Below are 26,606 nucleotides of genomic sequence, written 5' to 3'. Positions count from 1 at the left end.
GGGTTAGTGAGAGGACAAGAGCAAGGGAAGGAGTAGCACTACTCCTGAATCAAGAGTTGTGGGAGTATGTGATAGAGAGTAAGAAAGTAAATTCTAGATTGATATGGGTAAAACTGAAAGTTGATGGAGAAAGATGGGTGATCATTGGTGCATATGCACCTGGGCATAAGAAAGATCATGAGAGGCAAGTGTTTTGGGAGCAGCTGAATGAGTGTGTTAGTGGTTTTGATGCACAAGACCGGGTTATAGTGATGGGTGATTTGAATGCAAAGGTGAGTAATGTGGCAGTTGAGGGAATAATTGGTATACATGGAGTGTTCAGTGTTTGAAATGGTGAAGAGCTTGTAGATTTATGTGCTGAAAAAGGATTGGGAATAACTGGTTTAAAAAGCAAGATATGCATAAGTATACGTATGTAAGTAGGAGAGATGGCCAGAGAGCGTTATTGGATTACGTGTTAATTGATAGACGCATGAAAGAGAGACTTCTGGATGTTAATGTGCTGAGAGGAGCAACTGGAGGGATGTCTGATCATTATCCTGTGGAGGCGAAGGTGAAGATTTGTGGGGGTTTTCAGAAAAGAAGAGAGAATGTTGGGGTGAGAAGAGTGGTAAGAGTAAGTGAGCTTGGGAAGGAGACTTGTGTGAGGAAGTACCAGGAGAGAGTGAGTACAGAATGGAAAAAGGTGAGAACAAAGGAGGTAAGGGGAGTGGGGGAGGAATGGGATGTATTTAGGGAAGCATTGATGGCTTGCACAAAAGATGCTTGTGGCATGAGAAGCGTGGGAGGTTGGTTGATTAGAAAAGGTAGAGTGGTGGATTGAAGAAGAAAGATTATTAGTGAAAGAGAAGAGAGAGGCATTTGGACGATTTTTGCAAGGAAAAAATGCAAATGAGTGGGAGAGGTATAAAAAAGAGGCAGGAGGTCAAGAGAAAGGTGCAAGAGGTGAAAAAGAGGGCAAATGAGAGTTCGGGTGAGAGAGTATCATTAAATTTTAGGGAGAATAAAAAGATGTTTTGGAAGGAGGTAAATAAAGTGCGTAAGACAAGGGAGCAAATGGGAACTTCAGAGAAGGGGGCTAATGGGGAGGTGATAACAAGTAGTGGTGATGTGAGAAGGAGATGGAGTGAGTATTTTGAAGGTTTGCTGAACTTGTTTGATAATAGAGTGGCAGATATAGGGTGTTTTGGTCGAGGTGGTGTGCAAAGTGAGAGGTTTAGGGAAAATGATTTGGTAAATAGAGAAGAGGTAGTAAAAGCTTTACAGAAGATGAAAGCCGGCAAAGCAGCAGGTTTGGATGGTATTGCAGTGGAATTTATTAAAAAAGGGGGTGACTGTATTGTTGACTGGTTGGTAAGGTTATTTAATGTATGTATGATTCATGGTGAGGTGCCTGAGGATTGGCGGAATGCTTGCATAGTGCCATTGTACAAAGGCAAAGGGGATAAGAGTGAGTGCTCAAATTACAGAGGTATAAGTTTGTTGAGTATTCCTGGTAAATTATATGAGAGGGTATTGATTGAGAGGGTGAAGGCATGTACAGAGCATCAGATTGGGGAAGAGCAGTGTGGTTTCAGAAGTGGCAGAGGATGTGTGGATCAGGTGTTTGCTTTGAAGAATGTATGTGAGAAATACTTAGAAAAACAAATGGATTTGTATGTAGAATTTATGGATCTGGAGAAGGCATATGATAGAGTTGATAGAGATGCTCTGTGGAAGGTATTAAGAATATATGGTGTGGGAGGCGAGTTGTTAGAAGCAGTGAAAAGTTTTTATCGAGGATGTAAGGCATGTGTACGTGTAGGAAGAGAGGAAAGTGATTGGTTCTCAGTGAATGTAGGTTTGCGGCAGGGGTGTCTGATGTCTCCATGGTTGTTTAATTTGTTTATGGATGGGGTTGTTAGGGAGGTGAATGCAAGAGTTTTGGAAAGAGGGGCAAGTATGAAGTCTGTTGGGGATGAGAGAGCTTGGGAAGTGAGTCAGTTGTTGTTCGCTGGTGGCTGATTCATGCGAGAAACTGCAGAAGCTGGTGACTGAGTTTGGTAAAGTGTGTGAAAGAAGAAAGTTAAGAGTAAATGTGAATAAGAGCAAGGTTATTAGGTACAGTAGGGTTGAGGGTTAGGTCAATTGGGAGGTGAGTTTGAATGGAGAAAAACTGGAGGAAGTGAAGTGTTTTAGATATCTGGGAGTGGATCTGGCAGCGGATGGAACCATGGAAGCGGAAGTGGATCATAGGGTGGGGGAGGGGGCGAAAATTCTGGGAGCCTTGAAGAATGTGTGGAAGTTGAGAACATTATCTCGGAAAGCAAAAATGGGTATGTATGAAGGAATACTGGTTCCAACAATGTTGTATGGTTGCGAGGCGTGGGCTATGGATAGAGTGGTGCGCAGGAGGATGGATGTGCTGTGAGGTGGTTTGATCGAGTAAGTAACGTAAGGGTAAGAGAGATGTGTGGAAATAAAAAGAGCGTGGTTGAGAGAGCAGAAGAGGATGTTTTGAAATGGTTCGGGCACATGGAGAGAATGATTGAGGAAAGATTGACCAAGAGGATATATGTGTCGGAGGTGGAGGGAACGAGGAGAAGAGGGAGACCAAATTGGAGGTGGAAAGATGGAGTGAAGAAGATTTTGTGTGATCGGGGCCTGAACATGCAGGAGGGTGAAAGGAGGGCAAGGAATAGAGTGAATTGGAGCGATGTGGTATACCGGGGTTGACGTGCTGTCAGTGGATTGAATCAGGGCATGTGAAGCGTCTGGGGTAAACCATGGAAAGCTGTGTAGGTATGTATATTTGCGTGTGTGGACGTATGTATATACATGTGTATGGGGGTGGGTTGGGCCAATTCTTTCGTCTGTTTCCTTGCGCTACCTCGCAAACGCGGGAGACAGCGACAAAGCAAAAAAATATATATATATATATATATATATATATATATATATATATATATATATATATATATTTTTTTTTTTTTTTTGCCGCTGTCTCCCGCGTTTGCGAGGTAGTGCAAGGAAACAGACGAAAGAAATGGCCCAACCCACCCCCATACACATGTATATACATACGTCCACACACGCAAATATACATACCTACACAGCTTTCCATGGTTTACCCCAGACGCTTCACATGCCTTGATTCAATCCACTGACAGCACGTCAACCCCAGTATACCACATCGCTCCAATTCACTCTATTCCTTGCCCTCCTTTCACCCTCCTGCATGTTCAGGCCCCGATCACACAAAATCTTTTTCACTCCATCTTTCCACCTCCAATTTGGTCTCCCTCTTCTCCTCGTTCCCTCCACCTCCGACACATATACTCTCTTGGTCAATCTTTCCTCACTCATTCTCTCCATGTGCCCGAACCATTTCAAAACACCCTCTTCTGCTCTCTCAACCACGCTCTTTTTATTTCCACACATCTCTCTTACCCTTATGTTACTTACTCGATCAAACCACCTCACACCACACATTGTCCTCAAACATCTCATTTCCCGCACATCCATCCTACTGCGCACAACTCTATCCATAGCCCACGCCTCGCAACCATACAACATTGTTGGAACCACTATTCCTTCAAACATACACATTTTTGCTTTCCGAGATAATGTTCTCGACTTTCACACATTCTTCAAGGCTCCAGGAATTTTCGCCCCCTCCCCCACCCTATGATCCACTTCCGCTTCCATGGTTCCATCCGCTGCCAGATCCACTCCCAGATATCTAAAACACTTCACTTCCTCCAGTTTTTCTCCATTCAAACTTACCTCCCAATTGACTTGACCCTCAACCCTACTGTACCTAATAATCTTGCTCTTATTCACATTTACTCTTAACTTTCTTCTTTCACACACTTTACCAAACTCAGTCACCAGCTTCTGCAGTTTCTCACATGAATCAGCCACCAGCGCTGTATCATCAGCGAACAACAACTGACTCACTTCCCAAGCTCTCTCATCCCCAACAGACTTCATACTTGCCCCTCTTTCCAAAACTCTTGCATTCACCTCCCTAACAACCCCATCCATAAACAAATTAAACAACCATGGGGACATCACACACCCCTGCCGCAAACCTACATTCACTGAGAACCAATCACTTTCCTCTCTTCCTACATGTACATATGCCTTACATCCTCGATAAAAACTTTTCACTGCTTCTAACAACTTGCCTCCCACACCATATATTCTTAATACCTTCCACAGAGCATCTCTATCATATGCCTTCTCCAGATCCATAAATGCTACATACAAATCCATTTGCTTTTCTAAGTATTTCTCACATACATTCTTCAAAGCAAACACCTGATCCACACATCCTCTACCACTTCTGAAACCACACTGCTCTTCCCCAATCTGATGCTCTGTACATGCCTTCACCCTCTCAATCAATATCCTCCCATATAATTTACCAGGAATACTTAACAAACTTATACCTCTGTAATTTGAGCACTCACTCTTATCCCCTTTGCCTTTGTACAATGGCACTATGCACGCATTCTGCCAATCCTCAGGCACCTCACCATGAGTCATACATACATTAAATAACCTTACCAACCACTCAATAATACAGTCACCCCCTTTTTTAATAAATTCCACTGCAATACCATCCAAACCTGCTGCCTTGCCGGCTTTCATCTTCTGCAAAGCTTTTACTACCTCTTCTCTGTTTACCAAATCATTTTCCCTAACCCTCTCACTTTGCACACCACCTCCACCAAAACACCCTATATCTGCCACTCTATCATCAAACACATTCAACAAACCCTCAAAATACTCACTCCATCTCCTTCTCACATCACCACTACTTGTTATCACCTCCCCATTTGCGCCCTTCACTGAAGTTTCCATTTGCTCCCTTGTCTTACGCACTTTATTTACCTCCTTCCAGAACATCTTTTTATTCTCCCTAAAATTTAATGATACTCTCTCACCCCAACTCTCATTTGCCCTTTTTTTCACCTCTTGCACCTTTCTCTTGACCTCCTGTCTCTTTCTTTTATACATCTCCCACTCAATTTCATTTTTTCCCTGCAAAAATCGTCCAAATGCCTCTCTCTTCTCTTTCACTAATACTCTTACTTCTTCATCCCACCACTCACTACCCTTTCTAATCAACCCATCTCCCACTCTTCTCATGCCACAAGCATCTTTTGCGCAATCCATCACTGATTCCCTAAATACATCCCATTCCTCCCCCACTCCCCTTACTTCCATTGTTCTCACCTTTTTCCATTCTGTACTCAGTCTCTCCTGGTACTTCCTCACACAAGTCTCCTTCCCAAGCTCACTTACTCTCACCACCCTCTTCACCCCAACATACACACTTCTTTTCTGAAAACCCATACAAATCTTCACCTTAGCCTCCACAAGATAATGATCAGACATCCCTCCAGTTGCACCTCTCAGCACATTAACATCCAAAAGTCTCTCTTTCGTGCGCCTGTCAATTAACACGTAATCCAATAACGCTCTCTGGCCATCTCTCCTACTTACATAAGTATACTTATGTATATCTCGCTTTTTAAACCAGGTATTCCCAATCATCAGTCCTTTTTCAGCACATAAATCTACAAGCTCTTCACCATTTCCATTTACAACGCTGAACACCCCATGTATACCAATTATTCCCTCAACTGCCACATTACTCACCTTTGCATTCAAATCACCCATCACTATAACCCAGTCTCGTGCATCAAAACCACTAACACACTCATTCACCTGTGCCATCTCTGAACCTTGTTTCCTTGTTAAGTTTGTGCACCTTCAAGTTAGGTTACTTTGCTCCTTATTAAAGGATTTGCATAATTCTCTTTAAACTCTTACCAGTGGTGCATAATTCTTGATTCAGGCATGATCTACATGCTTTAACATTTCAATTTATTGGTGATCAATTCCCACAAAAGAAGAAATCAAAGTTAGCATACAGGATGAAGGAGTTATATTCTTGAAAAACTTTAAAATTGAAAAGCTTTTCAATTTATGTCATGATATCAAACATTAAGACAGGATATCGTTTAATCTTTTCAATGCCTATGTCTGTTTTCCCCTTCAATTTCATGCAAATTGGCTAAGGACTTTGAGTATACATACCAGCAACTACAGCAAACTATCAATAGCTTTTTCAGGTAATCCAGAGTATTTTGTCTCCACAGGTAACGAAATCTGATATAATGTTCAGAATAAGTTTTGTAAGTATTTGCTCTTGTAAGATACTTTATAACATTTTCAAGGTTGTTACATATGGATCACAAAGCGAAGAAATGATTATTTTTCTTCTATCATTATACTTTGTCGCTGTCTCCCGCGTTAGTACAAGGAAACAGATGAAAGAATGGCCCAACCCACCCACATACACATGTATATACATACATGTCCACACATGCAAATATACATACCTATACATCTAAATGTACACGTATATATACTCACACAGACACATACATATATACCCATGCACACAATTCACACTGTCTGCCTTTATTTATTCCCATCGCCACCTCGCCACACATGGAACAACAACACCCTCCCCCCCTCATGTGTGCGAGGTAGCGTTAGGAAAGACAACAAAGGCCACATTCGTTCACACTCAAGTCTCTAGCTGTCATGCAATAATGCACCGAAACCACAGCTCCCTTTCCACATCCAGGCCCCACACAACTTTCCATGGTTTACCCCAGATGCTTCACATGCCCTGGTTAAATCCACTGACAGCACGTCAACCCCGGTATACCACATCATTCCAATTCACTCCATTCCTTGCACGCCTTTCACCCTCCTGCATGTTCAGGCCCCGATCACTCAAAATCTTTTTCACTCCATCTTTCCACCTCCAATTTGGTCTCCCACTTCTCCTCGTTCCCTCTACCTCTGACACATATATCCTCTTGGTCAATCTTTCCTCATTCATCCTCTCCATGTGACCAAACCATTTCAAAACACCCTCTTCTGCTTTCTCAGCCACACTCTTTTTATTACCACACATCTCTCTTACCCTTACATTACTTACTCGATCACACCACAAATTGTCCTCAAACATCCCATTTCCAGCACATCCACCCTCCTGCGCACAACTCTATCCATAGCCCATGCCTGGCAACCATACAACATTGTTGTAACCACTCTTCCTTCAAACATACCTATTTTTGCTTTCTGAGATAATGTTCTCGACTTCCACACATTCTTCAAGGCTCTCAGAATTTTCGCCCCCTCCCCCACCCTATGATTCACTTCCGCTTCCATGGTTCCATCCGCTGCCAAATCCACTCCCAGATGTCTAAAACACTTCACTTCCTCCAGTTTTTCTCCATTCAAACCTACCTCCGAATTGACTTGACCCTCAACCCTACTGTACCTAATAACCTTGCTCTTATTCACATTTACTCTCAACTTTCTTCTTTCACACACTTTACCAAACTCAGTCACCAGCTTCTGCAGTTTCTCACATGAATCAGCCACCAGCGCTGTAACATCAGCAAACAACAACTGATTCACTTCCCAAGCTCTCTCATCCACAACAAACTGCATACTTGCCCCTCTTTCCAAAACTCTTGCATTCACCTCCCTAACCCCATCCATAAACAAATTAAACAACCATGGAGACATCAGACACCCCTGCCGCAAACAACATACATTCACTGAGAACCAATCACTTTCCTCTCTTCCTACACGTACACATGCCTTACATCCTCGATAAAAACTTTTCACTGCTTCTAACAACTTGCCTCCCACACCATATATTCTTAATACCTTCCACAGAGCATCTCTATCAACTCTATCATATGCCTTCTCCAGATCCATAAATGCTACATACAAATCCATTTGCTTTTCTAAGTATTTCTCACATACATTCTTCAAAGCAAACACCTGATCCACACATCCTCTACCACTTCTGAAACCACACCGCTCTTCCCCAATCTGACACTCTGTACATGCCTTTACCCTCTCAATCAATACCCTCCCATCTAATTTCCCAGGAATACTCAACAAACTTATACCTCTGTAATTTGAGCACTCACCTTTGTCCCCTTTGCCTTTGTACAATGGCACTATGCAAGCATTCTGCCAATCCTCAGGCACCTCACCATGAATCATACATACATTAAATAACCTTACCAACCAGCCAACAATACAGTCACCCCCTTTTTTAATAAATTCCACTGCAATACCATCCAAACCCGCTGCCTTGCCTGCTTTCATCTTCCGCAAAGCTTTTAGTACCTCTTCTCTGTTTACCAAATCATTTTCCCTAACCCTCTCACTTTGCACACCACCTCCACCAAATCACCCTATATCTGCCACGCTATCATCAAACACATTCAACAAACCTTCAAAATACTCACTCCATCTCCTTCTCACATCACCACTACTTGTTATCACCTCCCCATTTAGCCCCCTTCTCTGAAGTTCCCATTTGTTCCCTTGTCTTACACACTTTATTTACTTCCTTCCAAAACATCTTTTTATTCTCCCTAAAATCTAATGATACTCTCTCACCCCAACTCTCATTTGCCTTCTTTTTCACCTCTTGCACCTTTCTCTTGACCTCCTGCCTCTTTCTTTTCTACATCTTCCACTCATTTGCATTATTTCCCTGCAAAAATCGTCCAAATGCCTCTATCTTCTCTTTCACTAATAATCTTACTTCTTCATCCCACCACTCACTACCCACCCTTTCTAATCTACCCACCTCCCGCGCTTCTCATACCACAAGCATCTTTTGTGCAAGCCATCACTGCTTCCCTAAATACATCCCATTCCTCCCCCACTCCCCTTATATACACATATATACACACACAGACATATACACATATACACATGTACATAATTCATACTGTCTGCCTTTATTCATTCCCATCGCCACCCTGCCACACATGGAATAACAACACCCTCCCCCCTCATGTGTGCGAGGTAGCGTTAGGAAAGACAACAAAGGCCACATTCGTTCACATTCAGTCTCTAGCTGTCATGTAATAATGCACCGAAACCACAGCTCCCTTTCCACATCCAGGCCCCACAAAACTTTCCATTGTTTACCCCAGACGCTACACATGCCCTGATTTAATCCACTGACAGCATGTCGACCCCAGTATACCACATCGCTCCAATTCACTCTATTCCTTGCACAACTTTCACCCTCCTGCATGTTCAGGCCCTGATCACTCAAAATCCTTTTCACTCCATCTTTCCACCTCCAATTTGGTCTCCCACTTCTCCTCGTTCCCTCCACCTCTGACACATATATCCTCTTGGTCAATCTTTCCTCACTCATTCTCTCCATGTGACCAAACCATTTCAAAACACCCTCTTCTGCTCTCTCAACCACACTCTTTTCACCACCACACATTTCTCTTACCCTTTCGATCAAATCACCTCAAACTACATATTGTCCTCAAACATCTCATTTCCAGCACATCCATCCTCCTCCGCACAACTCTATCTATAGCCCACGCCTCGCAACCATATTCATTGCTGGAACCACTATTCCTTCAAACATACCCATGTTCGCTTTCCAAGACAACATTCTCGACTTCCACACGTTCTTCAATGTGCCCAGAACTTTCACCCCTCCCCCACCTATGATTCACTTCCGCTTCCATGGTTCCATCCGCTGCCAATCCACTCCCAGATATCTAAAACACTTCACTTCCTCCAGTTTTCTCCATTCAAACTCACCTCCCAACTGACTTGTCCCTCAACCCTACTGTACCTAATAACCTTGCTCTTATTCACATTTACTCTTAGCTTTCTTCTTTCACACACTTTACCAAACTCTGTCACCAGCTTCTGCAGTTTCTCACCTGAATCAGCCACCAGCGCCGAGGAAATGAGGAAAACAACATAAAATGAAATTGACCGGATGTTACTGATAAGACACTAATAAGATATTACATGATAGGAAGTATAGGCAACTAAATGAAATCAAGACAGATAACCGAGAACAGACTTTAAAGAATCCAGTGGGAGCATGCAAACTAGATAAGTGCACATCTAAAACTTATGACTACAGTGTGTAAGAGAGTATGTATGAATGCTAAGTAAATTTGCTGAAGGTTCAACATGGATCACTATTACTGGATGCAGAAGGACATACAAAAAAAGATACTCTACCATCAGCTGTGTTGCCAGCATGTGGGTTGACACCGCCAGGGTTAGCACCAGCTAGGGTACCAAGACCCAACAGTCCGGCTAATGGAGAGTTGTTGCCCAACTTGGTCATCTGGATACAGACAGACATATTAAACATTAGGAGATGATTGTCTTTCTCTGGTGAAAATTATTATGTTATACAATATAAATGATAAAATTTGTGTTCGTGGCTTTACGTAAATATGTTATTCTACAATGACCCATTCAAGCCTGTTTCATATTTGTATACAACACTGCAGTACATGAAAAAAAAAATATACATCACTGAAAATAAGTTCTGAATATAGCAATATCTCTTAAAATACTTACACATAGCTTCATTAACTACTTACATAACTGTAAAAATAGAATATATCATGGCCTGAAAGAGGATTTCATTACCGTTTTGTACATGAGACTAGTACACGTCTTAATCTAGCACAGATATAATCCCCAAGCCACCTCTGGGGGGCCCCTCCAGGTTGGAGTATGCGGCATGGGCCGGGCGGGAAAGTGAGAGTATGCACGCGAGCAGCGCTGACTGGGTGTTGGGGGGCGCGGGCCAGACCTCTTCTTCAGACCTTTCAAGATTTCTTCTGATTTCCAAGTCATATTTTTTTTCTGTGGATGTGAAGTGGGTCGCCGCCTGGAGATGGTCAAGGGAGGATGGGCGAAGCACAGGTAGTAGCCCTCCTGACACTAGCTAATCATGGGGATGTGTCCTATCCTGTAGTAGCAGTGTCAGGAGAGGCTTCCAAGTGGACGGTGGTTGTCAGTAGGGTGCACCAACATCAAGAAGGTGTTGTATGTTAGTGAGGGAAGCTGGGCATGGGTCAAGGTTGGAGCAAAGGACAGGTTGCTAATAGTCAAGAAACTTTTGCATTTTGTTGCATTTTCAAAGACTAACCAAATAACCATCGAAAACAAAACATCTTATTTCATATTTAGAGTTAAGAAACTTACAATTCCAGACAGTTTGTGACCGAATATCCGAACAACTATGACAAAAAATATGCAATTATGGTTTTAACAAATTTTCAGAATGGCTGCAGCTAACTCAATTCCAAATGGCAAGAAAAAAATTGAAATCTGAGGAGACCCATGAAGTTGGGCTCTTGTGATCATATTTATTCAATGCAGTTTAAGCTAAAGGACAATTCTCAGTACAGTAAATACAAAGACGGAATCATCTTTAATCAAATTTCCCATTCTATTTTCATACTTTTTCTCTTGCAACCCTACTATGTCACTTAAAACTGGGATTTACAGTATATAATAAAAAAGAGGGTATAATAAACACAACAATCAGATCAATTTCGAAAGTAACATCCAAGTTAAATATTTAAATCTGCAATATAGCAGTAAGTGTGTGTGACAGGAATCATCATTAAATACTCATGTCTTTACAGTCCCCCCAAAAAAGTGATTCCCTTTGTAAACACAACTATTCAAAATATCTGCATAATGATAAGCAGTTACTAACAAAAATCATATTTACTGACTGCTTGCTTTAAAGTCATTAAACTTGTTATATTAAAGTTTCTGATACCTGCATTGCAATTTACAGGAGTTTTCAGCTCTTTCTTCAGTGGGAAGTAAAGGGTTGGGAACACTAAAACTGAACGGCTAAGACGATCATGCAACAGGGACAATACTGGAATGTTGAGCTGGGAGCGTCAAGCGTCAAGCGTAGGGTCGGGGAGATCAGAAGTTGTCCAGAACACCAAGGTGGGTCACAAGGCCACACAAACCTTATAGCCATTATATTATGAAAAAATACAAGGACTATAACGCATGTTTTTGATGACTCAGAACTGCAACATGGGCATAATTATAATGTAAGTAGGAAACTTTGCAAAAGTGCAGCAATGGGTGCTCTCGAAATACCACAGAAGGTGAGGCAGCTACATTTCTGTATTATTTATGTGACTGGAATTTACAATAATAAATGTAGCTGTGACAATTAAGTCTTACTGAATTAATACCTAAAATGTTTTCCATTTGGGCTTCAATGGTTATGGAAAGCCATTAAATGCAGCTAAGCAATTTCCAAGTTTAAAAGGAACAGGCTGAGTCCCCTGTTAGGGAGAAAAGTGGCATAGAGAAAGAGGGGATGTTAGGGCCTTTGTCAGGAAGTTTGGGTCAGTGTTGGTGGCGCAAAGAGACCCGAAGAGGCATCAGCGTGGCAGGGATGAGTGAGGAAGCCCCGCGCCCCACGACCCGCCAGCAAGACCTGCTGTGCACCTTTGTACCTGTATCCCCAGGTATCTGCACCTGCCTCAACACCTAGCCCTGGCCACGCTATCACTTACATTTCAAGAGTAATGCTATATCGATTATGTCTAAATTTTACCGTAACAGTACACGAATAGCCATGTACATGCAGGATTGCAGGCAGGTATCTAAGGGCAGGTCATGAATTAAAAGGCTAGGCCACAGGGTTAGGGCGAGGTTTAAATGGGTGCAGCATGCAGGGTGTGATCAGGAAGCACAATGGGCAACACTAATCAGGTCTGGTCGGGTATGGAACACGTCCGGATCGGGTCGGGTCGGGTCGGGTCGGATGGGCGGCGAGGAGCCACGGAGAGGGTCCAACTGGGCAGGGGTCACACGGGCACTCGGGCGGGACACGGCGGTGTGACTTACATCCTGCATGTGGTGGAGGTGTGGCTGTGGCATTATGCCGATATGGCCGTTCTTCATGTGTTCAGGTGGGTGGCCTGGCGGATGGCCCGGCGGATGGCCCGGGGTCGTGATCTGCAAGTGCCCCGCATGGCATGGGTGATGGCCCGCGGGTGTTATGATGGCGCCATGGTGTGGGGGGCCTGGGGAAGGCGCCGTGGAGACGGGACATGGGGGCAGGAGGGGGCTTAGGGGGGCCGCCATGAAGGGGCCGGGGGGCCCCCCAAGTGGTGGTGGGGGAACAAAGGGAACAGTACTTACATCGGGCGCTGAGGGAACAGCATAATTACCCTGGATAGTATAGGCCTGGCCGCCGGCTAGGATCACTGGCCCACCGGCAACCTGGGGTTTAGGGCGGTAAGGGATCGTGGCGCCTTTGGGAGGGGACTGTAAAGAAAAGGTAAAATATGTAAGGGATATAAAATTATATAAAATTTCTCATATGAACAATTATTTTTCAGTTCAACAGAAAGATAACTGGGGTGATTTACTGACCTCAAGCATGACGCAGCAGATATTATAGATACACTGGGTGATGGCATCAGAGGTTCCAGAGACGGTGACTGCACGTTCCGTGGAGTTGGGAAGCATCTCAGATGCTACCTGGATGGAAGCCCCAGTCACTTCACGAATTTCTTTAATCTTGGAGCCAGCCTTGCCAATCAGTGAGCCACACTGGGAAGCAGGGACAATCAGCCGCAGGGTGATGGGTGGACGCTGTCCACCGCCACCGCCAGCACTACCATTATTTTGGTACATCTGACCCAAGAACTGAAATCATAAACATATTTCAATAAAAGTAAAATGCATTTTGTAATAGAACATATGAAAGGAGATGCCTTCCAATAAACATTTGTCATTCTATGCTGTACATATTTCTAATCTTTGAAAAATAAAATACCTATATACTGTACAATTAATGGTCTTTAAATAAATATAAATCTGATGGCGAAATATATTAATTGTAATCTTACTCAAAACTCTGATTTTACTGATGGAAGAATATAAAAACAATAAAATTTTGCCTTATCTGTGCCCCCTACTGTTAATTTGATTTTTAATAAAAGTTGGCATACATACTCAATCAAAAACAACTCATGACAGAATCTGGATTACTGCAAATTCATAATGTGGTGATTTATCAACCATCCCTATACCCAACCTCAAAGCCTTTTGATCTCTAAAATATATGTTATGCTTCTCTAAACTTCGTTTACAATACTGTAAGACGAGAATTTGGGTATAAACTTGGATAATTACATGTAATAGACCTCACAGTTGCATAAGGTTCAAAAAAAAAAAATCTTTCATATCTCTCTTTTAAGAAATTCTTTTTTAAGAAATAGTGATATCAGCCAACACTTAATATTGCCACAATTTATCTGCCCTTTAACTCATCATATCTTGCCTCTAAAGTACGAGCAGCTATTTCATTGCATCTGCATGGAACGTTAAATGACTCTGTTAGACTAGCATGTAAGGCTATAACTCTTTATGAAAAGTGTTTTGGAGATTTGGTGGTGGACAAAAACTCAATATCATAGCAAAATTTATGAGTCTCACTCATTCAACTGAGGCCACTTACTAGAAGAGAAATGATAAAATATGATCAAATTCTGCATCTGGCATTCCAAAACCTCTTTGGCATGTAGAATTGGAATAAAAGGAAAATGCCAATGACAACTACAATTATCAAAATGGCCCAAGTCATTACATAATGGAATAAAGAATTATGAAAATAAAGTCCATAGGAAACTTTAGGTGCAAGTAGGAGGAATGGAGTGGGAGGTTTGAGGAGTCACTGTTTGCATAACATATGTGACGAGAGGCTGCTACTGTTGATACTTAGGCAGCAGAACAATGCCCAATGTGTTTAAAGAAAATTACTAAGGGAGGAGCTTACACACATCAATAAGTGTTTAATGTGGAGGAGATATATTTTCTTTGGAAAAATGAGTCTGAACACTCATTACCATGGAAGACAGGACTGTTCCAGGGTTTAAGGCAGCCAAAGATGGCTTGATGCTTCTATGTTCATGTTGCATTAAAAAAATCTTATGACCATGTACATTCATAATTACCTATGATTTGGCATTCTAACCCAATGTCCTAATTAACCCAAGGTATTTTTAATGAGTAGTTTTCTGGCTCTCTTATTCAGCTGTTGAGTGCTACTGTGCTCATAAAAATCTAACCAATAGAATAATGCAACAGGCTATCCTGAACATCTGACCAAGATAAATCCATATGTTAAGATGGAGATCCTCCTTAAAAATACTACTTCCTTGCCTCACCCTATGGGTCATGGCATAATAATTAAGGAGGGCATTCTGCCAATTCCTTAAAGATATTAATGAGAAAAGTAAGCTCTCATATAAACATAAAAGCTGGGGACATCATCAACAAGTCGTGGAAGTAAGTCACCTAAAACTATGAACATTGTCTGAGGTAAGGTTGGGCCAGTATGTGCATGGTTTCTAACATTTTGGATAGGCAGAAAAAATGCCCCAGATCCTGCAGATAATTCTGACTCTTGCCAACAATGTTGGCTTTGAAGAAAGAAGAACAAGATGAGGCCCACATTGCTTGAGTCATATTCTGACGATCTAACCAATGATGAACCTGTGCAGTCGGAGATAGAAAAACTCCATGAGGAGTGGGATGAGTCAATCCCTAACAAATGCCACTTTACAACCAGGGAGTTAGCTGTGCCCCTCTTCAAGGGCATAGAACCCAACTGAGAAAATGGTCCAGCATTCTCTATTTACAAATTTTTCACATGAATACTTTGAGATTTACAGAAACATGCCACATACTTAACATTGCACAGGCTTTTCAAAATGACAGAAATAAACTCCCCTCTCCACACACACACCTCCGCCTGAAACAGTTTCTGAATTACGATATTCAGGGGTGACTCAGGTAACCCTAATGCCCATAATTTTCCCTTTACAGTATCCTCTCTCCACAACCATTTCAAGCCTTTATCATCATATTTTCTGATAAGTTTTCATTAAATACTGACTAAATAAAATCATAAAAGTGCGGTAAAATGTTCCAAAGTAAAATTGTTACACAGACTGTGCAGCATATTCCATACTTATGAGTTAATTCATTAAATTTAGCTAAGGAATGTAGTTCCTCTTATGTGTGGGGTTTCATTTGCTTTTCATGACATCATTTACTGACAAAATTTCTAATAACATAAACCCTCTGTTGAGTGGGGCTCTTGGTGCTGTCCACATATCCTTCAATACAAAAATACTTTACATTCTACAACACTTTGCAAAACATGAATAAATGAATATATGTACGAAATAGCAGCATAAATTACATCATTCAAGGTGAATCTTATGAGTTTGCCGCTGACAATATCAAGACTAAAGACACTCTAATCACCAACTGTCACTGGGAAAGAGCAATGTATTGAATGGTCTCCTAACCCTTCCATGAAACACCTTCTATAATCCCATGAGCATTCACAGAGTTAATGTTTAATTTTTGGTGTAATAACTGTATCTAATCCACTCTTACTTTGAAATTTTTGCTATATATGATAGAGTTGATAGAGATGCTCTGTGGAAGGTATTAAGAATATATGGTGTGGGAGGCAAGTTGTTAGAAGCAGTGAAAAGTTTTTATCGAGGATGTAAGGCATGTGTACGTGTAGGAAGAGAGGAAAGTGATTGGTTCTCAGTGAATGTAGGTTTGCGGCAGGGGTGTGTGATGTCTCCATGGTTGTTTAATTTGTTTATGGATGGGGTTGTTAGGGAGGTAAATGCAAGAGTTTTGGAAAGAGGGGCAAGTATGAAGTCTGTTGGGGATGAGAGAGCTTGGGAAGTGAGTCAGTGATACAGCGCTGGTGGCTGATTCATGTGAGAAACTGCAGAAGCTGGTGACTGAGTTTGGTAAAGTGTGTGGAAGAAGAAAGTTAAGAGTAAATGTGAATAAGAGCAAGGTTATTAGGTACAGTAGGGTTGAGGGTCAAGTCAATTGGGAGGTGAGTTTGAATGGAGAAAAACTGGAGGAAGTGAAGTGTTTTAGATATCTGGGAGTGGATCTGACAGCGGATGGAACCATGGAAGCGGAAGTGGATCATAGGGTGGGGGAGGGGGCGAAAATTCTGGGGGCCTTGAAGAATGTGTGGAAGTCGAGAACATTATCTCGCAAAGCAAAAATGGGTATGTTTAAAGGAATAGTGGTTCCAACAATGTTGTATGGTTGCGAGGCGTGGGCTATGGATAGAGTTGAGCGCAGGAGGATGGATGTGCTGGAAATGAGATGTTTGAGGACAATGTGTGGTGTGAGGTGGTTTGATCGAGTGAGTAACGTAAGGGTAAGAGAGATGTGTGGAAATAAAAAGAGCGTGGTTGAGAGAGCAGAAGAGGGTGTTTTGAAGTGGTTTGGGCACATGGAGAGAATGAGTGAGGAAAGATTGACCAAGAGGATATATGTGTCGGAGGTGGAGGGAACGAGGAGAAGAGGGAGACCAAATTGGAGGTGGAAAGATGGAGTGAAAAAGATTTTGTGTGATCGGGGCCTGAACATGCAGGAGGGTGAAAGGAGGGCAAGGAATCGAGTGAATTGGAGCGATGTGGTATACCGGGGTTGACGTGCTGTCAGTGGATTGAATCAAGGCATGTGAAGCGTCTGGGGTAAACCATGGAAAGTTGTGTAGGTATGTATATTTGCGTGTGTGGACGTATGTATATACATGTGTATGGGGGGGTTGGGCCATTTCTTTTCGTCTGTTTCCTTGCGCTACCTCGCAAACGCGGGAGACAGCGACAAAGTATAATAAAAAATAAAATAATATCCTCTATGATAGCAGATCCAGGAATGTAACCCTGATGATAACCAATACCCCATCCCTCACCCCAACCCTGTACTTTATGCTAAATTTAATTCCATCAATCTATCTTATATCTCTGATGCCTGTTCCAACTGGAACTCCATCAAAGAAGTGGCCATGGCAACAGAGTCTCCATAACTAAAGAACTCCAGTGCCAATTCTTAGCTTTTAGTGCCATACCCTTAACTGGCCACTGGCAGAGGGCAAGTCTACCGCAGTGTTTGCAGAGGGCCTACCTAATGTTCCTAATGACTACTATCTAATGCTCCTACTTACAACTCCTAACTAGTACTTCTATCTAATGCTCCTACCATTTTGCCAAAAGGCAAGGCTAGCACATAGTGCTCACTGCAGGGAAATCTAGAGTTATGTAGAATGAGCTGTGTGTCAAGTGTTGTCAAGTGTTACACATAAGGAGAGATTGTATGTTTGTGGACCGAATGCAAGAAGTCCACATGTTAGTGAGGCAGATAGAAAAGACAGCTTCCTGGTTCAGAGGAGTGCAACTTAACAACCACTAAAGTGCTGGCTCACTAAGCAAATGTCACTAACCCTTCTGATACTCAAGCGGGTAGTACTGATAATATACCTTCCTGGTCGTTGGCTGCCTACCATATATGTACCAATTAGTAACGATGCCAGAATGACTTACAAAAGCACATGGGTGTGGATGGGATAACTGAGACAACTGCCATCTTCATAATACAATATTCACCACATTGACAATAATTTCCTTGCTATGAACAAACAAAAAGTCTGAGAGAGAACAGCCACAATGCATCTGAAAATGGAGACTAAAAGTACTTAAAAAAAGAAACAAATACGTCAGAACAAAATATTGGGTATCTAAACTTTTAAGACTTAAATCCCCTTCATCTATAGGATAAAGCAAAAACAGTTAATCTTCTAATAAGCCACCTGCCTTCCCATAAAAGTAAACCAAATTTCAAATGCAGAGGTTTAACAGTTATTATTAATCAAGGGCCTGATTAGTCCTTACATCCTTCAATTACAAATATGTGAACAACCAGACAGCTTGCTTACTCGTATGCCTGACAGTACATTGCTTACACATACTGATGAATCCTTGCTGGAAAATGGTAAGGCCAATGTAGCTTATGCTTTTTACAGCAATAACAACCCTATTCACTCTCAGGAAGAAAAACATAGTCCTTGGCCCAGCTCTACCCACTGCAACATTACAGTATTCTCATGGCACTGAGGTGTCTCATCCTATTGCAAGTTCATGCTGTTATCCTCTCTGACTACAAGCCAGCTCTTGCAATACTCTCTGGAAAGAGTGCCCTGCAGGAAACTGTTCCATCAATCACTCACTCTTAGTTTACAGAAGCCGATAAAAGTGGCCTATGTAACCAATTCCTATGAATACCTGTACATGTCAGACTATGTAGATAATCTAGCTAGACATATTTGTTTGCTCTCAGGATCCAGCACTTGGCACAATCAATGCCAACCAAACCATATTTTACCAAGAAGAATACCACTTGAAAGATTCTAAAAGACCAGAAAGCTTAATCGTGGTGTACTAAAATCATTTATGCTGATGAAACCTCAATATGAAAGGCAATGAACCTATACTAGTCAATGTGATTTTGTAATGCCAAAATACACCTATGAAATAGGTACATGTGGCAAGTCACGAGGGACCATTCCAAGTGTCTCTTCTGTTCTGCATCCTATGAACACAAACTAGGGCACTATATTGGCAAGCCCCAAAATTAGTGGTCAGACCTTAAGGCTGACTTTTTCAGCAACTCTGTGACTACTTTACAAATAGTGATATTTTTGAAAACATACGGACATTACATCCAAAATCTGCCATTTCCTGAACAATATAAACATCTGATAATATCATACCCCATGCAAGCACATTCTGTAACCACATCACCTACGTGCAATGTCCCATAATCTTTTTCGTATTACATTCTGTAACTGCATGTCCCACGTGATTTTTTTCTGACCTTTTATATTACTGTCTGTGTTAACACCTGCAATGTTTCAAATAAACACTGATACTCAGCACAAATGTAATTTATTAATGAATAAACATTGATTTGTAGATGTTTCTCCTAGTATCCCCATATAACTATCACTGATAAGATATTCTGGATATACAAGACTTATACTCGTTTTGTATTACAGAAATGCTGTTACTAATGTTGCTGTCAGTCAGTAACGTTTGATATGTAATTATGTATCATGTATTTGATGTACCCTTGACTTCCCTCCATCTCTTAATGGGAAGATGACTCTGGGTCCCTAGGCCCATCTGTCACCCATCTACATTGATGTATTATACCCAAATGCTACTTCATACTTGCCGCCACCACCTACCCTTCAACTATACCATAAGTAAAATACTTTGTCTAAAAAAGTCATAACTATGGCCAAGAGACAGTGGGTTGGTTTGCCACCAGTCAAGAGCACTACACCGGACAGGTTATGGTAAAATGCCTACAGGTTGGAACCACAATGCTGTCTGTCACTATTCAGCACCACTTTTTAAGTCAGATACACATTCTCAAATCATAATCAAGACTCACAAAGCTGGCCATCACCAGCACTAAACTGGAAACTGTACACAGTTATTACATACGAAAATTACTCCTAGCCAAAAATGAAGCCCAAACATTTAATTTCTTTGGTCACCATTGCTTATCTGTCGACCAGAGTGCATCAATAAGCTAACCTATCCTCCTCCACTGACCACAACAGGTAAGTCCATTGCTCCTCTGCCCTCATCCACACTGACTACAAACTCGTAGATCCACCACTCCATCGCCCTCTCCCACCCTGACCTCAACTGGGCAGTCCATTCCTCATCCTCTTTGAAGGTGACTACAACCAGCCGGTCTCTTCCCTACCCTCTTCCAATGATCACAGTTAAATGATGCATCCCTCTTCCTTTCTTCCACAGTGACCATAACTGGAAAATCTATTCCTCGCTCTCATCCAAAATAACCACAAAAGGTTGGTCAATTCCCTGCATACACCCACACGGAACACATGTTCAGTCCATTCCCCAACATCATCAACTGCTCACAAATGACCGGGCCACAACCCCCAAGTCTCCCACAATGACCACAACAGGCCGATCCATCACTCCAAGCACCCTTTATTACAAATCTGTAACTCGAGGTCCTCTCCCACAACAGCTCGGGCTGTCTTAACTGCCGAGTTGAGTCATTGATATGCCACGGACCAAAGGCCCATGTAAGTGCCACAGACTGGCTGGTCTTATACACTATGTAAATACTTATCCAGGGCCTTGTTACATTTCTCTACTGTATACCCAACAGAGCTGTTGATCGCTGCGGGCAATCTGCAAAAACATTTCAGTCTTGGGTGCCGGATGTTCATATCTGAATATCTATCTTAAAGTATCTTTCATATCTGCTGTGCCAACATAGGAACTATGAGTACGGACTAGGAACTATGCCTATCACATGGGCCCACAATTGGCTCTCAATGACCATAATCGGCCAGTCCACAACTTGCTCTTCGCCCAGAATGACCACAACTGGCCAGTCCACAACTTACCCCTCACCTATAATGACCACAACTGGTCAGTCCACAACTTACCCTTCTCCTATAATGACCATAACTGGGGTACACATGCTATACAACTTTCCGCTCCCATACTGCCCCCAACTGTCCGCTTCACGACTTCCCACTCACATAATGACAAATGGCCGATCCACAACTTTCCAATCTCCCAATCCCTCTCTCCCATAATGGCCACAACTGGCAGATCCAAAATTTGCCACTCTCCCATAGTGATCCTAACTTCCCGCTCTTCCATACTGACCACAAGAAGGTCTACTACTCCAGTGCCGTCTCTGTTCCTTCAGCTTCCAAATAATGCTGCTATTTCTTTACTGCCTACATTACAGCATCTTCTTGCATCCAGTACTCATTAAAAAACGTCTGGTTTTCTAGTGGTACATATGGAGACGAACATTACTGTTAATGTAAACCCGAAATCGTTCTCTTCGTGTCTGGCTCAGTGGTGGTCCTACTTTCATCAATAACTTGCCATTCTATTCCATTTTTTCTTGGCTTTATTTCATAATCATTGTGAGTTCAAGTAAAACTTGTTAGTACATTTTCATTCCCCACCAAACCAGACAGAAATCCTGTGAAAATATTTGGTCTGCCTAAACACTTATTTTTTTTAGGAATGACATTTACATACCGTGCTAATGCTTTTATATCAATACCTGTATAAATAACAGCAAATAATAACCAAGGATTGGCTCATACTAAAGATTCCAAGGAAGTTCACAATCCCAACTTCAGGTTCCTCCTTACACTCTCATTTGGTCGGCAAACAATAAATATTCATGTCCACTCTTGACCTTTTCAACATAATATGCTAATAATTTCAATCTACTACATTATTTCTTACATACTCATCATTTGAATCAGTGAACAAAAATATGAAATTTAAGTCTAATCTTCTTCTCCCCATACACTAACTTTTAACTCTGTAGAAAAAAAAAAATATATATAACCCACGTTCTGCTTCACAGATATCATTATTCCATTAACGAGCAACTCTGCCATAGTGAAAACGATCCATTAACGAACAATTCCACTACAGTGAAAACCATCTCTTTTCTGCATTTTGCCCCTGGTATCTGGTTGCTGTCCAAAAACCAATTTAACCAAAATAGCCGCTATGAATTTTTTTTTAACCTATATAAACTACTGGGCAAAATCAAATTACATGTTATTTTGTGTTGTGGTTAGTTGAAATCCTATATAAAAACATCAGCTTTCGTTTCTCCTTTTTGTTTTCTGTCTAACCAAACAGCAACTCACCAAGCTGTGGTGGCACTGAACAGGTGGATTGGCTGCACTGCTTAAGTACAGCGATGGAGACTACAGCTTCCATTTTCAGCCTGGAAGGGCCACTTTACAGCACAGAAGACTGGCCGTGCACGTCTCTGGCATTCGTAGATTATCCTAAACATTACAAATGGGTGAGCAAGTAGTCTGAACAATTCTGGACCTGATTTAACAGCTGCTGCACTAGGAAACATTACAGCGTATTAAATTTAACAAGTGACGTTATTCGAACGCAGGAGCTGTTCCTTTCCTATAAAACAACACACTTTTCCCACTTTTCCATAAATCCTACTTGCCTTTCTCCTACTCCAGCGAGGTAACGCCAGGAAAAGAGGACCGAGCCTTTGAAAGGGTGGGTGGGTGAGGGTGGAGAGGATTAGCATTGCTGCTCCTGCGCCCCACCTTACCCCCTCGAGTATTAATTATTATAGTAGGAGAGAATTTCCCAGGCTCAACCCCCAACCTTCCTGCCCCATTCAGTCGCCTTCAACAACTTAAAAGGATAAGTCCTCGTTTTGCTCCTTCTGTTCCCCAAGATTCCTTCAACATGTTGAATAGACGTGGATAGTATCATTTCTCCCCAGTCCCTAAGAGAGAGAGATACAGTTACACGTTTTGTTTAAAATACTAATGTTTGTTGTTTGCGTTCACGTATTCACACAAAATAATTTTCTTCTTTCCGTGGTAAAAAAAAAGATATTAAAAATCCTGAAAGTTTCAAACAGTACTTTCCATATCCTCCCCCATATTTCAGTTTTATGTGGCAGAAAAAAAAAAAATAGAAGTAAACGTAGTTAAGTCGTAAGAGACAGGATGGATGGAATAGGAGGTATCTGGAAAAACCACCGCTATGACCTCTCTCTCTCTCTCTCAATGTAGAAAAGTGGCTTCGTAGCCCCCCCCCCCCCCCCTCGTCTTTTACGACCCAGCCATATCGGCAAGAAGCTGGAAAATGCGGAGGAATACGAATTCTCAAAGCAGGAACTGTTGTGAAAGCAAAGCCAACCGCTGGGAAGATACACTAGCCTACAATACAGCTAAGGCGTGTCTTTCATCAGGCGAGAGCCCAAGTAAACAAGAACGTGCACTGCTGACGAGTACCTCAAAATTACATGCTCCCACTCTGTTTGTCTCAACCAATTTAAAATTCATGGGCAGCGAGACCAGCTTCCCCAAGCTTTTTAAAACTACCTGGCAAGCTGCCTTTCAACAAGGTAAATGGTGGATCATATCCACGAGAAAGATGGAACCTCGTTCGGGGCGGGACTAATGTCTCTCACACGTTCCAGGTAGGAACGTACATCCAACAAAAGATGGCATTACGGCATGAATGGCAAGGAAACATGGCAATATATTCAGTTGGGCTCCGAATACATGAATACCGTCAGTCAGTTCGTATCGAGTAAACGGTAATTAGTTCCCTTTCAGAAAACGGGTGGAATAGATGCAACATCTAGAAATTTCCTATCACTTGATGACCCCGCCCTAATGTTCTTCTAGGCGTTGCTAGACTCGGCTAATTTACGTAATTCGGTCTGTACCGTATCACAATATAATATAAACCAGAAAAAAAAACGATGGGTCTGTGAGGAACAAATCTTCAGGTGATCCGTAATTCGAAATCAGGACAAAAATTCACCCGTTACAGGGTATAACAGAAGGATTTCCAACTCGCGTTTTACTGTACCCGAGTACTGACGCTCGCCGTTCTGAAAATAATTCGGCATGGCATCTACTTGACAGGATGGCTGGTGCTCCTCTGAACCAATGGTTAATTATCATAAAAGAAAAATGACCAAGCAGGGGACGCAATACAATGAGGCGAGACGCCACCTACTTATGTGGGTAGCATTCCTAAAGGCTGGCTTGCCTCTCCTCCGCCACCACAAACCCAATATACCAGTCCGCAAAACTACGTGAAGCTGTCATGGCAGTAATACTGCAGGGGTAAAAAATTGCGACCACTCTGAAGAACAGATTCGGAGCCTGGTAACTGGGAAGTACTTGATATGTGATCAGTACGGGTAAAATAAGGCGACGGAGTAGTGTGTCAGGGTCACAAGGGACACTGGCAGAGAGTATGACAACTGGTCAAGTTTATATGTAGTTAGAGGCTCGTTTAACATTTTGGTTGGTATCAAGGTGGTGGTGGTGGTGGTGGTGGCGGCGGCGGTATGGGGAGTCGGCAAGTCAAGGAGAGGAGGGCGAGGAGGCTGGGAGCTGGTGCAGCAGCAGCAGCCCAGCACACTCGCTGTTTGCCCTCTGTCAATTAATAATGAGTTCTGCGTCGGGCCGCACCACTCACCAGGAGGCAAGGCTAGACGGGGAGGGAAAAGACATAGCGGGCGAGGAGAGAAGAAGCCCTTTAAAGATGGAGCACGTAACTGCAGTATGTAATGGAAGAGAATGAAGAGCACCACAGGATCACGTAAGGAAAGGGAGAGGGTGAAAAAGGATAAGATGGAAGGAAGTAAAGGGAGGACTGGAGGAAGAAGTAAGAAGGTAGGGAGGAAAGAAGAACGAGGGGATTAGGAGGACAGGAAGGAATATATAAGTACAACAGAGAATGGGAAGCAAGGAGTAGGGGGTAAACGGAATGGGATCAATATGATCCTCGAAGCTAGTAAGGAAGGACAGAAAAAAGGTCCTATACGGGTGGAACGGGAGGCATGGGGTTAGGGACTGAGCATGAGGTGCCGGAGAGGGAAGAATGAAACACAGACTGGAAAAGGTGGGATGGAAGAAAGAGACGAGGAAAAATACAAGGAACATAACGAAGGGGAAGGCTGGGAAGGATAAAGGGGATGGAGACAGGTTAGGAGGGAGCAATACAGGCGATGGAAAGATTGGACAAAGGAAGATGAAAGGAAGGCGTACGGAGACAGAGGAGAGGACAGGGGAGGGGGCTTGGTGCAAGGGATGAGGAAGGAGTGATAGGAAATTGAATGGGGAGAGAAGGCTGAGAAAAAATATGGAGACTAGGATGGTAGAAACTTTACAGAAGGGGAGAACCCAAGAGGAAGTATTGATATGTAGAGTGAAATATGCGTCCAATACACAATACCATTCACTTCCTTCCGTTTCCCTTCTGTTCCAACTCCCTGTCCTCCTGTTTACACCCATCCTCCTCCTTCCCTTTCCGGTGTTCCCCTCCCCCACTCCTTACTTCATCCTACTGTGTTACTTAATACCCTTATCACCCAAACTCTCCTCCTGTGTTGCTACCATTATCTCCACAACTCTCTTAAAATCCACCCAAACCCTCTCTCTGATTAACATAAAAGTCATCACCTCCCTGCCAATAACGCTCTGTATATGAAGTCTATGGCGTTAGCCAAATGCAAGAAAAAACAGCAACTGAGAAATACCATCGTAAGCAAAACTACTGTCATCATTCTGCCGCTGAAATCACTATGTGTTTCTTTATACAATACGACAGTACTTCTCACCTCACTTTATGGATACCTGAAGTCGGTTTACGGGGCTGTATGGTGCCCCCGCAGCTCAGGCTGCTGCGAAGTTCCCTTGGTTATAACAATAAAAAAAACTCTATGCTAGGCTGTTTGTTGTTGCCTGTGCTAGGGTGTGTTTGGTGCAACTCGGCTGTCCATACATTATTTACCTGCATATGTATCAAAGATAACGAAATGGTCTTTTCTTGCGTTCCTTTACACGTGCCGTTAGTAAGCTGAACTCAACACGAGTCCCTGACATTTATGCTATCTTCCCAAATGTTTCTTTCCGCATCGCCGCCATCTGGAATAGCAACGGCCATAAGAGCTGGGCGAGATCCAGTTTTTTCCACACTTGCTTAACAATCACGGTGCGAGTCCAGAAGTGGGGGAGAAAAAAGAATACTCTTAGTATTTACATAGACTTCGAGAAGCATTCCGACGCTCTAAAAGGGAGAAATTAGTGATGGATAACTAATCAAATTATATCTATTCTTTAAAATCTCGAAATACGGTGGTCTTTCTAGCTCCAAGACTTGTTCTTGTACTTACCGCTTTGCCCACAAAACACTCTCTGTAGCGGAAAACCTGCAGAGGGATGTCAACCAAGTCTTATCCCCCAT

The 26,606-nt window shown here is 42.4% G+C and overlaps 1 protein-coding gene across 11 annotated transcripts in view; it reads right to left on the bottom strand.

Annotated features, from left to right (window-relative positions):
- Positions 1–26,606, bottom strand: part of mub (poly(rC)-binding protein mub) — a 400,625-nt gene that overhangs the window by 41,071 nt on the left and 332,948 nt on the right. For 10 of the 11 annotated variants that reach the window (XR_011712083.1, XM_071657048.1, XM_071657042.1 and 7 more), the window contains 3 exons: positions 13,303–13,578; positions 12,772–13,194; positions 10,108–10,216 (listed from right to left, as the gene is read on the bottom strand). Coding sequence is in view for 10 of the 11 variants with exons in the window: in XM_071657048.1 (XP_071513149.1) it covers positions 10,108–10,216; positions 12,772–13,194; positions 13,303–13,578 (808 nt within the window). In the remaining variant the exon portion in view is untranslated. The remainder of the gene's footprint in view (positions 1–10,107; positions 10,217–12,771; positions 13,195–13,302; positions 13,579–26,606) is intronic. The other variant, XM_071657045.1, reaches the window with a different exon arrangement.

Source organism: Panulirus ornatus, chromosome 64 (assembly GCF_036320965.1).
Source record: "Panulirus ornatus isolate Po-2019 chromosome 64, ASM3632096v1, whole genome shotgun sequence".
NCBI lineage: Eukaryota > Metazoa > Arthropoda > Malacostraca > Decapoda > Palinuridae > Panulirus > Panulirus ornatus.
The sequence above is the reverse complement of the archived record's forward strand: the minus strand, read 5'-3'. Positions and strand labels throughout refer to the sequence as shown.